The sequence below is a fragment of the Orbicella franksi genome, chromosome 3 (genome assembly GCF_964199315.1).
Source record: "Orbicella franksi chromosome 3, jaOrbFran1.1, whole genome shotgun sequence".
Lineage (NCBI taxonomy): Eukaryota > Metazoa > Cnidaria > Anthozoa > Scleractinia > Merulinidae > Orbicella > Orbicella franksi.
The window spans coordinates 12,993,465-13,004,653 of record NC_138147.1 but is presented as its reverse complement, the minus strand read 5'-3'; the positions used below and the strand labels follow the sequence as shown (position 1 = coordinate 13,004,653).

General features: G+C 39.7%; 1 protein-coding gene and 1 pseudogene across 2 annotated transcripts; both read left to right on the top strand.

Annotated features, from left to right (window-relative positions):
• The first annotated feature begins 1,226 nt into the window (after window positions 1–1,226).
• Window positions 1,227–4,351, top strand: LOC145481328 (BTB/POZ domain-containing protein 6-like; annotated as a pseudogene). Its single transcript, XR_014048620.1, has 2 exons — window positions 1,227–3,412; window positions 4,071–4,351. The product of XR_014048620.1 is annotated as a BTB/POZ domain-containing protein 6-like (transcript).
• An 8-nt stretch (window positions 4,352–4,359) lies between these two features.
• Window positions 4,360–10,775, top strand: LOC145481327 (uncharacterized). The gene is made up of 9 exons (XM_081459798.1): window positions 4,360–4,946; window positions 5,472–5,945; window positions 6,069–6,280; window positions 6,552–7,098; window positions 7,569–8,004; window positions 8,376–8,547; window positions 8,705–8,853; window positions 9,066–9,257; window positions 9,498–10,775. Exons 1-9 carry the CDS (start codon window positions 4,497–4,499, stop codon window positions 9,638–9,640), a joined length of 2,775 nt encoding a protein of 924 aa, XP_081315924.1. The 5' UTR covers window positions 4,360–4,496; the 3' UTR covers window positions 9,641–10,775.
• The last annotated feature ends 414 nt before the right edge of the window (window positions 10,776–11,189 follow it).

Below are 11,189 nucleotides of genomic sequence, written 5' to 3'. Positions count from 1 at the left end.
TGAATTAAACCCCTAAAAGAGACCAACCTGAGCGTGGCTTAAGCTTTATTTGACCCCTGAAAGATACCCGACTTAATGAAATAGGCCCGAACCAACGTCTGTTCAGATCAAGGAAGGAGCCTGCCCTTGTAGATCGGATTCGAGAGACCGGCGGAAGTTGAGCCTAATGATATACTCGTCCAACGCCTGGAAGAGATAAAAAATGGAAATAAGAGCGGTACTTTGACAGCTAAAGATAGTGGCGTTACGTATTGAACACCCTAAGTGAGACCAGAATCCTTGATTTGCACCCCTAGGCGAGACGACGAACATCCCTAACCTTTTCATATGGGAGTCTCTCCTCCCCTCAACCCCACCCCCACTCCGTCGGGTAATTAAAGACTTACACTGCGGTACAGGTCCATTAAATTTTCACGCACCAATCCATCTGAATGGATATCGACAGACGTCAACTTAGGTGCCCTGCGAACGCTGTCAGTTCTTTCTCAGGAAGTCAGCCGGAAAATGCACTTCATCATGATCAGATGCGATGCGTATTCAAGTTTCAGTTCCAAGCTATAAAAGTATTCATCTAACATTAAACGTACGGATCTTCATGATTATTGAGGTTGAACTGGGTTCTTACAATAACTGTCTAATTTCTCGCGCGCTGATTGGCTCATTTTTATCATCAATAAGAGTACAGACGGATAAAATTTTAATTCATGCAAGCTTTCAAGTTCAACTTTCAGCTGTCAAATTGTCAACTTTTTGACCAATGAGATTTTGAGACTTTTTTAAGTAGCCAATCAAAGAGCGAGAACAGCTATTGACAGTGTTCGCGTCATTTTGAATAAAATTCACATATCTTTGTTTACGGCGTTTTTTCCCCTCATTTATTCCCGGCATTTGACCATTTTGGGGTCCTGTTATTGTATTTAACAAATTGACGTCAGTTTTTGATGCGTCTATCCTCTTATTGATGATAAATTTCGTAATAACATTGTCAAAGTTTACTGCGGAACCACTCGCCTGCGGCTCGTGGTTCCACAGTCACTTTGACAATGTTATGACACAATTTGTCATCAATAAGAGGACAGACGCATAAAAAACTGACTTCAATTTGTTAAATTGCAAAATAGCTTCAACAGTGGTTGATCAGAATTTTATTTTCCCTAAAATTCAGTCAGGCAACTCAGGTCAACCGAGAAACTGATCACCTTGATTAATATATGATCCTACACAGAGTCTCGAGGCAACCACAGGAGGAGAGACAGCTAGGGCCTGACAATACTTCATGGTTACATGGACTAACCTAGCGGCCCTATCCTAGGCTTATGCGAGATTTCAGGATTACACTTGTATCCTGATCAATTTCCTTGTGCTGTGTCCCTTGTCACGACACCGCTCTCTCAGTACCTCTTTCCTCCTAGGCATATAAATGGTTTATGGCTCCTGGATGGATATTAATTCCCAGAGGAGTGGTAGCTAGCAGTGCTTTGATCACTTTAGGCTACATAACCTACCGAGACGGGTGGTGGGAACTTCTTAACTAGGCGATTATGGAGACTTAATTTGCTACAGACCCAGGAGATATTTTGCCGTGAGCCATTACGGACTGGAGAAATCTCATAGGTGTAAAAGAGATCGCTAAAGTAGTATTACATAAACGGATAACCGCCAAAACGTTAGCCCGGCATCCACCAGCCCTCAAGATAAAGTGATGCCACATGTATGGGTAAAATGTCCAGGCATTTTAAGACTAAAGCAGACACTTGCGTACAGTTTCACAAACCTGTTCCTCTAGTGGCACTTTACTGGTTTGAGAACAATCTTGTTTTCCGTGTTATTTTCACACTAGGACCTTAGACTAAATATTTAAATCTACATCTTCAGAACAGAAAAGAAAAGCAGATAAGGTCTGGCCTGGTACTCCCTCGGTCAAATGGGGTGAGGGGAATATGGATACAAAATTGAACCCGCGATGTGGAGTAGTTATACTCACGTGACGTTAGCGTGACACCGTCGTAAACGAAAGTTCCATCTCGGAGAACGGTTTTATCAAACTCAAACTTAACAGCCCAAGGATGTCTCTCGATGTGTCCAGTAAAGATCTTTGGAGTGCGACTTCTAGAAGTACGATCAGAGAAAGATGTCAATTCATGTTTAACAACGAGCTCTTGAGCGATGTGAAATTTGTCGTTCGAGACTCTCAAGGAGGAAGTGAAAGTATGAAGAAGATTCCAGCTCACAAGTTCTTGTTGGCGATCAGTAGCCCAGTATTTTATGCCATGTTTAACGGTGAACTGGCCGAGAAGAAAGACTCAATCGCTATCTCTGATTGCGATCATAAAAGCTTGTTGGAGTTGTTTCGTTTCGTGTACAGCGATGAAGTGAACTTGAACGCAGACAATGTCATGCAAGTGCTTTATTTGGCCAAGAAATACATGCTTCCTTCCCTCGCTGACAAGTGCACAGAGTTCCTTGGAGAAAACTTGGATGCGTCAAACGTGTTCCATGTGTTGCCAGACGCACAGAAGTACGAAGAGAAAGATCTGGAGGATCATTGCTGGGAAGTTATCGATAAACAGGCGGACGAAGCTGTGAAATCGGACGGTTTCGTGAAAATTGAGAAATCAGTGCTGGAGGCATTAGTCGAGAGAGATTCGTTGAATATCAAAGAAGCGGGATTATTCAAAGCTGTCGATTGCTGGGCTACAAAGAAATGTGAAAAGCAAGGCCTAGCAGCAGAAGGTTCTGTGAAAAGAAGGATCCTTGGAGAACGGATCGTTAAAGCGATTCGTTTCCCAGTGATGGAACAGAAGGAATTCGCCGATGTCGTGCTTGACTCTGACATACTCATAAAGAAGGAGTTAAGTGACATGATGAAGTACTTTAGTTCTTTACTGATATTTCCGGAGTGGTGTTCTGAGACCATAAGACGTGGTCGTAAGCGAATCAGCAGGTTTGGTTCAGGGAACAAATTAAAACTGGGGTGGTATTATTGTGCCTCGGCTGTTCGAAATTCATTAGTTCTTTCGGTAGACAAAAACGTAAGATTGCATGCAGCACGCCTATTTGGAAGCGAAAACAATAAATATTCAGTAACACTTAAGGTAACTGACGCCAATAGGGTTGCTTTAGCAACTAAAGCAGGTAAGTTTCTGTCTGAACTTATGCAAAATGAAGGAGAGGAGTATCACGGCATTGATATTGTGTTTAAGCCTCCAGCTGTTTTACAGGCGGGAAAGCAGTATTTTTTTGGAAGCTTCCATTAAAGGTCCACCTTCCTGGTATGGACAGGGTGGGTTGTCCCATGTGGAACATGCTGGAGTAACATTTTCCTTTGAAAACAAGGCTGGAGCAATAGAATTGAAAAATACAACTGTTTCAAGTGGGCAATTTTCTGAATTTGAATTCACGTTATATTAAGGTGGGACTTAACCTAAAAACACTTAAAAACACACCATGTTTCAAATATTTTTTCGTGGCTAAGAGTTAACTCCAAACCATGGCAAAGTATACATTCTTAAAAAGTTCAAAGAGCAAAGATTATGAAAAAAATATTTGTGTACCCTATAACTGTATTGTAACCTGACACCGGCTGATTAAATCTGCCACCTGCTGGGGAATGCCAGGGCTTACTTGAGAAAAGATAACTCCTACAAGAACTGATCAAAGGGAATAATGTTTCCATTTTACAAAAGAAGACAAACAGCTTGCTGGGATAAGCATAGAGATTTTTGAAAAGTTAAAAGCACGTGAAATGATGACCAGTTAAATCTGATACAGAAAATCTAGCATACGTTTCAATACATAACTTTGACAGAATGCACTGGATAGAAAAGTTCTATGCTTATCCCACAGAACGTACTAAAAACAACAAATCCTCAAAATTTTAGCTCAATTGAATAAATCCTTCTCAAGATATCTTTTCTAGAAGGCGAAAATAACTCGTTTTGAGAAAACGAGCTTTAAACTTACAGTAACAGTACTTGTCAAAACAAAACTTCAATACCTTAAGATTCGAGTTGCGTAAAAAACAAAACTTCGAATTTCTTTCAGAATTTTAGGTTAAGTCCCGCCTTAAGTGTATGTCCTGTTATATGTGAGGTATTGACTGAGAATCGAAGGTCTGCTTTTTTTCCAAAGTCAGTAGTCGTAAGGTCTTAAAGATTTAGTCCAAAACATGTATGTAAACCATTGCAAATTAACAGATGATTTTTTAAAAAATAAAACATATCTGTATTCCAGCTACATTACTGATGAGCTGTGGGAGGCGTTTTTCTGTAATAAATAAAAGTAACTTACTCTGAAATAAAGACATCTTGTTACTTTCAGCGAACAAACAAGCTTTTATTGAGAGGCCTTTGTTTAAAGTGCCTATGAAGTAAAAAATAATTTTGCCCTGTTTGGTTGTTTATGTCTTGATGAACACAGCTAAACGGTTTTAACCGATCAAAGACACTTTCTTGTCGTATTTTTTGAACCTCAAAGTTTGGATTTCGCAACCTGAAATGGGTCCGTTTTGCGCGCGGTCAAAACGATCATCTTACACAGGAAGTGACGTAGTTGGTGGTTCTGAAGGCGATAGTGTCATGGCGGACAAGAGAGCAAAGAAGGGAGCAAAGAATTATTGCGCGGCCGGTGGCCCCAATAAAGTCAATTGTTCCAACAAAACCGGGACGCCTGGAATTTCCATGCATTACTTTCCCAAGGAGGAAAGTTTGCGGCAGAAATGGACGCGATTTGTCCGGATAAATCGGGACGATTTCGTGCCGAAGAAGTCGTCGTGCTTGTGTTCCGTTCACTTTGACGATAGTTGTTTCGAACACAAGCCGGTGTCTTTAATGGATGCAACTGGAGAAGTTATTACGTTAAAAAAACGGCTGATAAAAGGTTCAGTACCAACAAGGACTGCTGTTGTGCCCTATACGTCTCCTTTGACTGACCGAAAGCGGCGAAGAGTAAGTAAAGTTTATTTATTCAGAGCTTATTTCATCGCACGTGGCGTTGTTTTGCATTTAGCTGATGTAACGCATTCAAACAAATTCATGAATAAGTTTATAAGTTTATTTCTTTTCGCAAGTCATTCAAGATATATTTTCTCACAGCTTAATAAGGCTGTTGTTCGTTTGAAAGACCCTTGAAATCATGAATTGAAACAGAAAAGGCCAAATGAATGAAATAAGCTGTACACGTGTGCTTGAATTTATACAGTGGTGCACACGTACTGTTCCTGGTCTATCAGAAGTCTGAAGACAAATAAATAAATCGCTTGTTATATAAATTATCTCTAATATACTAGTTCTTACTAATAACTCGTGCGTTTTTAAGCGTGTACATGTTTTTTTACAGTATTTATATTATTGGTTGAAGGAAGTTTTTGCCCTTTTAAATTTGGAAAATAGGTGATCTTTTCTTTCCTTTAGAAAATATTGCCTTTTTGACATATGGAGAAGGTTGTATAATTCATGCAATTTTCTTTCTAGATCTGCAGAGAGGTGATGCATGACCCTCCCGGCAAGAAACTAAAGCTCAGTGCCACATCAACCTGTAGCACCACTGTAACATCAACCTGTAGCGCCACTGCTACATCAACCTGTAGCACCACTGCCACATCAACCTGTAGCACCACTGACACCTTGACAGAAAGCACATGTGATACAAATCTTGGCCCAAGCACATCTTTGGATATGATGTTATCAGCATCACCTTCCCCTGGTTCCAGTACAGCTACCTGTACCTCCGCTGCCACTTCTGTTCCTACATCTCAAGTGAATTATGAGGCTACTCCTCACCTTACCCCCAGTTGTCCAATCACTCATACCCCACAGCAGCCTGGTAAATGTAAACGCTGTGAGAAGTATTCTAAGAAAACGCGGTCACTGTCAAAGAAGCATAACCGGCTTAAAAAGAAGTATGCAAAGCTAGAAAACAAGTTGAAGGAGTTGCAGAGTGTTCAGGTAAGTTCTTGTTTTTTTTTTTTCCAGTTAGTTTGTCAGTGTAATGAAAATAATTTCCTCAACAGATGTATTATCAAAATGAGGACCCAGCTGAATATTGCCTCCTTGTTTTCCAAAAATTAGGAGACAGAGAAAGAGATGGAGAATGAGGAGTGTGCTGTTGAGATGGAAGAGGAGCCCAAGGAGGAGCTCAAGGAGGAGCTCAAGGAGGATGTAGAAGATGAAGTGGAGGACACTGACTGGGGCCCACATGAAGATAGTGCACCATCAACAGAAGATTACTCTTCACAAAGTGAAGAAGAGCGTGATGGTATTGATTCCAGCAACACAGTGAGGTAAATCTATTTGTTGTGCATTATGTTTGCTGATCTTAACAAATGCTGGCAGGGAAAAAATGAGCCTATGCATATATAGGTACACGTAAGCCACACTTCTGATAGTAAATCAAATAGAAGTGTGTTACATCCACAAAAGCCCAGCAGGTTACCCACAGGCTAACTAAGAACCTTGTCCACAAAGGGGTATGAGGATGGGCCCGGAGATTACCTACTGGCTGGAGTCACCTTTAAATATCATGGTAGCTTATAGTTCTATTTTGGATTTCAGGGTTGAACCAGGAACATCTTGCTACAAGGAGCCCAAGTTCATTGTTTTTTTTACCAAGCTCCTTTGCCTCTTCTCCCTGTTTTGTTTCAAGTGTAAGGGGGAGAAACCCAAGGTCACAATGAAACAAAGAGGAACCATGGTAATTGTCAACCAACACTGCTTCACCTGTGGTGACAATTCCTTTTCATGGAAGTCACAGCCAATGATGTTTAATGGGAGGTACCCCGCTGGAAATGTGCTGCTAAGTTTCAGTATCCTCATGGCCGGAGCATCTATTAGCAAGATTCTCTTGGTATTCAAGCACATGGGCCTGTCAGCATACAATGCAAGGACATTCTTTTTCCACCAAAAGAATTTTCTGTTCCCTGCTGTCCTTGGCTACTGGGAGCGTTATCAAGCAGCCCTCATTGAGAAAATCAAGAACACGAAGGATGCTGTGTGGAGTGGGGATGGGCGGTTCGATTCCATGGGGCACAGTGCCAAATTTGGTGTGTACACCATGTTCTGTAATACCATTCTTAAGGTGGCACATTTTGAACTTCTTCAGGTAAGTGGTGTTGTAAGCTAAAGGAATGTATAATTATATTTTAAAATGGGTGGGAGTCAGGTAATTTTTCTGAGCAAAAATTTTTGTCAACATCAGGTTGTACAGGAACTGTTTTTCGATTTGTTTCGTGTTTCTTTAGTGTTACTTCATGTAGCTTTGCACAATTTTTTCCCTTGCAATTGCCGAACCCCCCATCAAGAATATCATGGTCCATTCCTAAGGTGGGAAAGGTGATAACAATAGTTATCCCAGAAAATATGCGAGTCATAAGAGCAAGCATTCTTCGTATTCGTGAAAATAATAATTATTACGATTGATCGAGATACACACATTCCATGAATGAACATTCATATGAATAAACATTCATATTCATCAGTTAGTGAGCTCAACACAGTAGTCTTTGCAAAGGAAAGTACTTACTGTTTGATATCTATATCATGGTCACCCTATTTATTGGTAATTTATTACAGGCAAATGAGACTGGTGGCAGTTCACCAATGGAGCTGGAGGGAGCTAAACGTGCATTTTCATATCTCCAATCAGTTGGCCTCAGAGTTGTAGTCTTTATATCTGATCGCCACAGGGGCATTGCCAAGTGGATACGGGAAAGCCAGCCTGGTTGTGCCCATTACTTTGACATCTGGCACATTGCTCGATCCATTGGAAAGAAGATGCTACAGCTGGGAAAAGAGAAGGGCTGTGAGAAGATAGCTGACTGGGTAAAAGGAGTCCGTAACCATCTCTACTGGTGTGCCACATCCACCAAGGAGGGCTTTCAGGAGATGATCATGGCCAAATGGAAGTCTTTCATGGAGCATGTTGCCAACAAGCATGAAAATCATCCCTCTCCACTTTTCAAAAAGTGTGCGCATGATGAGATTGATAACAGACGGTGGATCAGGATAGGTATTGTTTAATATTAGACATGTTAAAAAAGCAATCAATCCTCCATATTTACAGTTCACTGCAAAGACTAACCTAGTAAGAGTGTAAGTAAGTAAGTAAGTAAGCAAGTAACAACTTTATTTACAGAGGGTAACACATAACAGTAAAAAACTGACGAACCAGTGGCCCTCTATCCTAAGTTAAAAATTAAAAACTATTTACACTTATAAGATAATAGTGCATTTAATATTTTTAATATTTTATTACATGAACACAAAAGCCAACTGCCACAGGTCACTGAGGACTCAGACAGGAATTTTCAACTGAGGGTTGACCTCTTATCCAGTCATAAGAAATTTTTAAAGTTACTTTGCTTTTTCTTGTCTTGTAAGGAACTACTGCATACAATAAACTGCACAAGCTACTGACAAGTACAAGACTTGTAAATGACATCAAGCAGCTGTCTCCAGACGCTCAGACTAGCTGTCTGGAAGGGTTCCATTCAACCCTTAACCACTTCCACCCAAAGATGGTCTGCTTCTCTTGGTTAGGGACATTTTGCAGGTAATGGAAATTTAATACTAACAGTGAATCCATTGAAATTCTGCTTGCTTATTCTCAAGATTGAAGGCAGATTGTATTTAAAATTAAAAACCGGTTTCTCTGTAAAAACTTTATGGCAACCTGGTTGACAGTGTTTTTGCTTATATCATCCCTTCAGACATATTCTTGCCTCCCTTCATTTCAATGAAAATCTGCTCAGGGAAACCAAAAAAACAGAGGATGGAAAGGACTACTATAAAGTGACATACCCAAAATTTAAACTTGGTGAGGAAGTTGTCAGGGAGATTGCTGTTCCACCAACGTATGGTAAGATTCTTTGCATGTAACAAGTATGTAGGGTTAAGTACATGTATGTTTTTATTTTTACTTTGCCATGGTATCTCGGCAGGGTTGGTACTGAATCTTGTCACAGATGTAGGAAAAAATAATGAATTACTTTTATTTATCTATTTATTTTTTTAATTTTTCACTTCTCATGATGGTTCTGCATTTAGATTGTATATATTATGTTTGTATAGATTATGTTGCTGAAATATGGGAAGATCTCCTTGGCATGAGTGAAGAAAAACGGAAGAGTGTGGCTGAAAAGTACAGTGCCAAAGTTCCTCAGCCACTCAACTCACAATTTCCTGACCGTGCGAAAAAATCTGAGGCAGTAGGTCGCTACGAAGAGAGAAAGGAAAAGGAGGTGACCAAACTCTACCCTCCAGGTAAAGCTCCAGCACTCTGTCAGATTTTAACTTTTTTCACCCATTTCTCTTGGTGTAATCCAAAAGTGAGTTTTTTTTGCAGTCATTGTTAACACATAAATTTGTTGCTCAAGAAAAACTTTGGAATGTTACAGGAACTCTGGAGGTGTATCTTTGTATACATTGCTGTCATAAGGACATTGATTCTTATTTCAGTAAGTAAAATAAAATTCCACATCGATTTTGTTTTATATCGAATAGCTGAAGAGCAAGATGCCGTGCAAGCAAGCTCAAACACAGCTCAGCCCACAAGTAAAAGAAAAAGACAGCCGCACAAATGTCGTAAATGTGGGCAGCCAGTGAAGGACCATGATGACCAAGCCTGTAAATCAAACCAACAGTAATTAGACAATGAAGTGATTTTACAATGGTCATGATACAATTCAAGAATGAATTAAGTTTTCAATCTTTCCCTGCATTTTACACATCTTTTTGCATTTCTTATTTGTCTACAATAATTATTTATTACTTGTTGCAGTAAATAATTCAATTCACTGATCATTGCATACAAAAATGTATTTTTAAAATTCACAGCACCTCTTAGTAGTATAACAAACCGCAGATAGATAAGTTCTTGTTTGAAATCCTACACTGAATTGTTCATATGTAATACTTTCATAAAATCACAATGTTAAAAACTCATGAGTTCCAGCTTGTAATATCAATAAATTAAACAACAATAACCGACCTGTCAAATATAAAATTACAGAAGGAAAACTGACAATAAAAATTACAAAATTCCCAATAAATCTACTTTACATATTGCACAGTTGTCTAATGTTATAAGTTAGTGCTAGCTGCGTTGTTCTGCAGACTGGTATCCATGTACTTGGGCGGACTGGAATTTTTGGCGGATGTCATGATAAACGCATGCTGGAAGAGGTCTTGTATTGTCCCATCCCAAATATCCACATATCCATCGGACAAGCCATCTGTACGCCACTGCTCTCAGAAATCTAATGAAAAACAATCACAGACAATTTATATGAGAGAAAGCTAAGAATACTATACACCCCATCCTGACAATCAAGGGAAGTAAACCAACACAGGGTTTAAAAAGGGATGAGAACGGCATCATTATCTTCTTTTTGGCTGACATCTTTGCAAGAAGACATTTGGCCAATAATCGCCTATATCTGGATGTCCGGAAATGTGATTAATAAACTACAACCCCGGGGGGGGGGGGGGCACTGCCATATATGGGCTATATAGGTATGTGCCGCTGTGAAGGGTATGGTTTTCAAGCAGTTTACTCTAGGATATGGTATATAAATCAGAGCGTTTGGGTCTAGAATAGGGTATCATTTTTCACAAAACTGACTAGTTGGTTGAAGATTTTATCTAGACTAGGGAAACCAGGAATTGCCACTCAAAAATATAAAAAAATCAAATCGGCAAGTTTAAATTTACGCAAATCAGCCTCAACAGTGTCGATAGATGGGGGGATTTGGGGAGTTTACTCTAGTATAGGGTGGCAAAATTCAGGAAAATGTTGTTAGTGGGGGTTGAATAGGTTTTCGCATCGACGGATTTGGCCTTAAAAAGCGCACGGCTTGTGGATTTTTGCGGTAAATCGAGCGGATTCGTGGATTTTGAAAACACAGTGGATCATGGATTAGTTGTAAATTTTAGCGCGGATTCCGGATTGTGCCTGTCTTGATGTTCGGATCTTTGGTCCTAAACGAAATTTGGATCAAAGATCTTTCTTCAAACTTAAACTCAGGTGTGAGACTGTTATTAGAATTGTACTATGTCATAGCCATCAAGTATGCTGCTTTCTTTACCATTTGTGCGAAATTAACAATGGCATTCACATTCACCAGTTTACTTTTGAACTTTTATACTTCAGTTTCCGTATGTGATTGTGGTTTTGGATTTGAACAAAAGTATTGG

Coding starts and splice junctions, on each gene's coding strand:
- LOC145481327 (XM_081459798.1), top strand. CDS start 4,497: ATGGGTCCGTTTTGCGCGCGGTCAAAACGATCATCTTACACAGGAAGT. Junction 5,946..6,068: donor AGGAGTTGCAGAGTGTTCAG/GTAAGTTCTTGT, acceptor TCCAAAAATTAG/GAGACAGAGAAAGAGATGGA. Junction 8,005..8,375: donor CAGACGGTGGATCAGGATAG/GTATTGTTTAAT, acceptor TTGTCTTGTAAG/GAACTACTGCATACAATAAA.